Source organism: Fukomys damarensis, unplaced genomic scaffold, assembly GCF_012274545.1.
Source record: "Fukomys damarensis isolate Sample0158 unplaced genomic scaffold, DMR_v1.0_HiC HiC_scaffold_13, whole genome shotgun sequence".
Lineage (NCBI taxonomy): Eukaryota > Metazoa > Chordata > Mammalia > Rodentia > Bathyergidae > Fukomys > Fukomys damarensis.
The window spans coordinates 1093155-1099154 of record NW_022900925.1 but is presented as its reverse complement, the minus strand read 5'-3'; the positions used below and the strand labels follow the sequence as shown (position 1 = coordinate 1099154).

Genomic DNA, 6000 nt, shown 5'->3' with positions numbered 1-6000 from the left:
CCAGGCCCTCAGTCACAGCCAGAGACACTGCACCAGGGAAGAGAGGCCCTCAGGTGGGTAGGGCCAGGGAAAGGCCAGCACTTGTACCTGCTCTGTTCCCCGTGCTCTCTGGGTCTCCATTCCCCTCCATGGTCTCTGAAGGCTTTTCCCCTGCTCCCGAGCCAGGCCACCCAAGCTATGTGAGGAATTGAACCTGACCATTTACCAAATTTATCCTGGATACCAGGTGGTGTCCTGACCTTGGGGAAGCAGGAGAGCTTGTTATGAGTCCTACCTGGAGGGGGCGAGCCAGCAAGGACAAGGAGACCAGGTATCAAGAGACCAGGCTGGTCAGTCATCTAGAAGGGCGTGATTATTAAGAGTGCAAGACCCAGATTGCTTAGGATGGGCCCCCTTCTTGTCCCTCACCATCTTCCTGCCTCTCCTGGTGACACAATCCTCAGCTGTTCATAGGATCAGTATAAAACATCACCCTCCCCTCAACATCTGATGTAGCCAAACTGATAGCATGTGCCTATAGTCCCAGGCTGAGGCTGAGGCAGGAGTATTTCCTGAGCCCAGGCATTTGAGACCCACTTGTGTACCATAGTGAAACCCTGACTCAGAAAACAAACAAACAAAAACCCCATGCTAACCACCACCGGCCACAGTAGCATTTCCCAAACTGGCCTAGCCACACAGATTTTATCCTGCTTGGTGCTCTTCTGCAGATATTCTTTGGGCAAAAGCCAAGACCTTCTTGGTCCAGTTTCTTCATTACCAGTGTCAAGTCCCTCTGTGTCCTCCTTGGGCCCTGTAGTTTCAGGTATACCAGAGCCTTACTGCAGGCCTCATAGCCTCTTCCCCATCTTCCACAGTCCTCCCTGGTCCCCAGAAGTTTGCCTCTGCCCCCTCGCCGCCCCTATGTGATTGATATTGCAGTTGTCTAATTTGGCCTCCCTGTTCCCCAATTCAGAATCTTAGGGTGCGCAGCAGTGGAGGAACTGAGTTCTTCACCCGGTCGGCCACTAAGTTCAAGGGTGCTCTGGCCCAGAAGTTTATGTTTGTGGATGGAGACCGAGCAGTGTGCGGCTCCTACAGGTGATTCTCCGTGGGGGTTGGGAGAGTGGTGCCTCTGAGTCCTAGCTGGTTTCTGCCTTTAATCCTCATGTTCTATACCCTGGTTATTCTGGTTTATTGGTCCCCAAACTGCTCAGGTGTGTGTGGGGCTGGGCATGCCTACCTGTCTATCTCTGGAGGCAGGCGGAGGGCTTTTGTCCAGGGTGACTATTGTTCCAGTCCCCAGTGTCACTGGCCTGGAGACAGGGTGGAGCCAGGTCAGGATGCACACAGCCATCTTCAGGGACAGGGCCAGCTTTGCAGGTACCATCGAAGTTACTGCGGGAGTTGGTGGTGGCAGTGAGCTTTGTGATGGCACTGGCCTCCAAGTGCTAGACTGAGATTTTCATTTGCCTTATGAATCCAGCAGCAGCTGAGAGTACAGTGCTGTTCCACTTTGCTGAGGTGCACAGCGGTTCCATGTAAGTGACTTCCCTGGGCTCCCAGACTCAAGTCTGACCCCATAGCTATGCCCTGTGCTTTGTCACCCCCAGCCTACATCTTGATTCCAGCCCCTTCGTCATAGTTTGATGGATACCAGCCTGGGGTGTATGGTGGGCTCTTGAGAAACCTGCTGCAGCAGGGACTGGGGAAGAATGTAGAATAGGGACTCGGGCCCCAGTGAGGTGGCAGGGCCCACATGCATGACCAGTGCCACTCTGCCTCTGTGTTGTAGCTTCACGTGGTCAGCCGCGAGGACGGACCGGAATGTGATCTCCGTGCTGTCTGGCCAGGTGGTGGAGATGTTCGACCGGCAGTTCCAGGAGCTGTATCTCATGTCACAGGGTGTGAGCCTCAAGGACATCCCCATGGACAAGGAGCCAGAACCAGAGCCCGTTTTGGTACCTGCTGTGGTCCCCCTGGTGCCTGCGGGCTCTGTGGCCAAGAAGCTCGTTAATCCCAAATATGCGCTGGTCAAAGCCAAGAGTGTTGATGAGATTGCCAAGACCTCTTCCTCTGAGAAGCAAGAGGTCAAGAGGACCCCAGGGCTGCGGGGCCCTGTACTGGCCGAGCGGCCGGGTGACCTCCCTGAGGTGCTACTGCCTATCCACCCGGGACTGCTCAACCTGGAGAGGGCCAATATGTTTGACTACCTGCCCACATGGGTGGAGCCAGACCCAGAACCTGGCAGTGACATCCTAGGCTACATCAACATCATTGATCCTAACATTTGGAATCCCCAGCCCAGCCAGATGAACCGCATCAAGATCCGTGACACCTCCCATGCCAGCATCCAGCACCAGCTATGGAAGCAGAGCCAGGAGGCCCACCCTTCTCCAGGGCCCAGCAGCCCCCAGCACAGCATCCCAGCCGAGAATGGCTTCCCCCAGAGGGACCTTGAGCCACAGCCTCCTGTGCCCAAGCCCCGGACAGTCCCTGTGGCAGACCTACTTGCCCAGGATGGCAGTGGTGTTGACTGGGCCCAGGAGGCCTCCGAAGAGGAAATGACTCCAAATGGGACAAACCTTGGGGTGCCCAGGAGAGTGGACTCAGGCCAAGCCCCGCTCCAGCGGCAACTGTCTGTGCCCCAGGATGACTCTGATGGCCTGGGGGCAGGGCTTCCCAATGGGCTGGATGGGGAGGAGGAGGAAGAGGAAGAAGACGATGATGATTACGTGACCCTCAGTGACCAGGACAGCCTCTCAGGCAGCTCTGGCCGTGGCCCTGGTCCCCGGCGACCCTCAGTGGCTTCTTCCATGTCAGATGAGTACTTTGAGGTGAGGGAGCGCTCAGTCCCCCTCCGGAGGCGCCACTCAGAGCAAATGGCCAATGGGCCAGCCCAGCTACCCCGCCGACAGCTGAGTGCCCCCCATATAACCAGAGTGACCTTTGGTGGACCCCAGGGTGGCTCCTCGTGGGTACAAGGTCGGATAAGAGAAGAGTCAGATGCATCGAGGAGGATGCAGGCCCAGCGCTCTGGGGACAAGGAGGCACAGGTGGGTCAGGTTCCTCTCCCCAGGGGTTATGGGAGTCCGTCACTGCAAATGGCCTAAGGGCCCAGAGCCGCCAACCCTCTGGGCTACCATGTCGGTGATTCAAAGGGGAAACTGATGAACAGGGATGGGTAGGAACTACCTGGGGCTTCTTGGCAGGTCATTATCATGCTGGGGACTCAAGCAACTGAAGGAAATGCACATCTGTGCACCCAAAGGTCTCAAACACCTGGAGTTACAGGATTTTGATGCTGCTTACCATGTGGATAGGACAGTTCCTAGTTTGCAGACAGACAAGGGAATAGCGGGGTTCCTTTACACCCTCAAGGTCACACAGCTCTAAATGGTCATTGTCTGAATCTTGTGCCAAGCCACCTCAGTGTTGATCCCTTTGTGGCTCTGGGGAGGATCCCTTCAACCCTGTGGTGAGCAACAGTTTACAGCCCTCTTTTGCCTCTCTTCCTAGTGGTCTTTGTAGAACAAGGCCTTGGAACATGGGCAACCTGCAGCCCTGCCTCAGCACCCAGAGCCTGTCCTACCTGGAAATAGTGCACGGCTGATCATGCCTGGCATGATCATCAGACCCATGGGCAGCATCTTGAGGTAGCTGGCAAGGATGGAGCCTGCCTTGGCATGGTTGAGGTTCCGGGCAGACAGTGACCGCTGCACGATGACCTGCAGGTGGAGTTAGAGAGAGGGTGTAGGTCCCAGACCTTCTGGATACCTGGGGAAGGATATCTCCCTGGTGAGTCTCAGGTAGTGGACTGAGACAGGACCTCATTAGCCCTGGACCTAATCTAGATAATCACGGAACCCTGACACCTGATGGAGATCTTGCCCTGCCTGGCAAGTACATTTGTTCCCAGAAACTCTGTCTCCACATCTGCCCAGCGGGGGAGCATGGATCCTGTCCAGCCCTGTGCCCCTAGCAGTTGTTAGGGATGGAGGAGTCTCTGGGTAGGAATGCATCAAGGGCACCACTCCTACCCTCGTCTCCTGGACCCTCATTTAGAGTGGTGGGTGCATTCACGCATGTGCCAGGAGCAGACATTGGTACAAACTCTGTGGTCACAGGCAGAAATTGCGAGTTTTCAGACCTAGGACTTGGGGAGCTTGCCCTTCAGTAGTGGAGGGCCACTCAAAGGTGCCTGAGGACACAGGTCTCTGGGGACTTTAGGCAACTGCTAAAGTCATCAGTTTTTAGATCTATAGAATTAGAGGGCATGAGAACTATAATTTAGACTGATGACATCTGGGATACCTCCCAGCTCTGATATTATGTTTCTACTTAAAAAGAAAAAATGTGGGCTAGGGGTGTACCTTAGTGTTAGAACACTTGAGGCCCTGGATTTGATTCCCAGCTATACAAATACAAAACAACTCAACTGTAACTCTTTAAGCCTCCCTGTTGAGAAATAATTCATAGACCCTATGATTTCCCCTTTAAAGGCAGTTACTCCAATTTATTTTTATACTATGTTCATGGTCATAAAACCTAGACCTCTGAAATGTGTTTTTTCCCGTGCTGTTCCACAGTTTAAATCACTATCTGCAACTCAGAAGTGGGAATTAGTGTGATTCCAGCTTCTTTTCCAAGCATGCTAGTTTAACAGCACTGATCCCTTGGGAGTAGCTCTCCTGGGACATTCATTACAGATGCAAGGCAGGCCCAAGGTGCAACCCTGGGGACACAGACAGCTGATTGTTGTCCTGCTTTTCCATGAGCTTGTGACTTGGGAGAAGTCATTATCTCACTTTGATCCTGTTTACCTATCTAGACCAGAGGCTGCAGGAGGAGATTCTGTGTATGCTCTTGGGCTCTCCTGTCTTGTGGCTGCAAAAGCCTTGGGCCTCAGTCACAGTGTAAGGGAACCATTCCTTAAAACCTTGCACATCTGTTATCTACTGTTGATAGGGGATATTTGTCCTTCATTATTTCATCCTGTGCTCACAGCAGTTAGGGACAGGTGCTGTGCCCCAGGGGAAAAGCTGAGACTGAGTTTCTGTGAGCTTTAAGACCCATCAGCAGGGTAGCAGTCCCTCTGCCTGAGTGTCAGGCACAGAGCTGGGATTCTCCCCTTGGTGTCAGCAAGTTGCTGCCTCATGTTACCTCTTCCCAGAATGTGTAGTCCCAGCTTGGTCCTCCCTCCTGTGGGGCTTGGTGCTCCTGCCCCACATCTGGCCATTTTGTCTCACTGAACATCTGTCTTCCATTTGCAAAATGGGTTGCTGCCACCAGCCCAAGGATTGTTGAAAGTACTGAGGCCACTGGTATAGAGGCCTGACCGTGAGCCAGCCACAACTGATTGCAAAGGGTGGAGGTTTCTGTTGGGATTGAGGCTGCTGCTGGCCTAGAGGAAGACATTTCATCTTATACCACAGCTTCTGCAGGGGACAAGAGACTCAGGAGCCACCAGAGCTGACAGGACCTGGGAGGTGATCCTATCCGTACACTTCCTTATTTTATAGATGGAACACTGAGCCCAGACCGGAGGTAGGGGTTTATGGCAGAGCCTAGACAGGAACCAGGCCAGGGTTGTGAATTTAGAGCCTCCGCCTCATTTGCTGCTAGTTTTTGCCTTTGGATTATAGAACTGTTCTCACTGTGCGTGAGCCTGAAGATAATGAAAAGTACAAAGAATGACACAAAAATTGCCCATGGTCCCAGCATCTTGAGTAGAGTGGAGTCAGACCCCTAGGTGTCCTGAAAGTTCCTGGGTGCTAGTAAGAGTCACTCAGAGACCAGGGAAGTTTGGGTAGGACCAGTGCTACCAGGGCTACTTGTTGGGGGTCTGCACTAAGGTCCCATATGCTCCAAGCTGGCCCAGTGAGAGGGAGGACAAGAGACAAGGCTGAGACCCTCTGGTCAGTCCTGAATGCTGGCTGGTGCTCTGACCACCTGAGGCCAGCAGGTTCCCTGTGCCTCCTGAGTGTCTCTCTCTAGACCTCGGGTACCTCATCTGGACAG

At 53.7% G+C, this 6000-nt stretch overlaps 2 protein-coding genes across 4 annotated transcripts in view; one reads left to right on the top strand and one right to left on the bottom strand.

Annotated features, from left to right (window-relative positions):
* Slc5a10 (solute carrier family 5 member 10) overlaps positions 1 to 6000 on the bottom strand; it is a 69118-nt gene that overhangs the window by 35904 nt on the left and 27214 nt on the right. For all 3 annotated transcript variants that reach the window (XM_010618910.3, XM_010618908.3, XM_010618909.3), the window contains one exon: positions 3572 to 3707. In XM_010618910.3, coding sequence (XP_010617212.1) covers positions 3572 to 3707 — 136 coding nt within the window. The remainder of the gene's footprint in view (positions 1 to 3571; positions 3708 to 6000) is intronic.
* The window catches only part of Fam83g (family with sequence similarity 83 member G), a 30703-nt gene that overhangs the window by 20940 nt on the left and 3763 nt on the right, over positions 1 to 6000 (top strand). Inside the window, exons 3-4 of the mRNA XM_010618907.2 lie at positions 956 to 1080; positions 1775 to 3035. Coding sequence (XP_010617209.1) covers positions 956 to 1080; positions 1775 to 3035 — 1386 coding nt within the window. The remainder of the gene's footprint in view (positions 1 to 955; positions 1081 to 1774; positions 3036 to 6000) is intronic.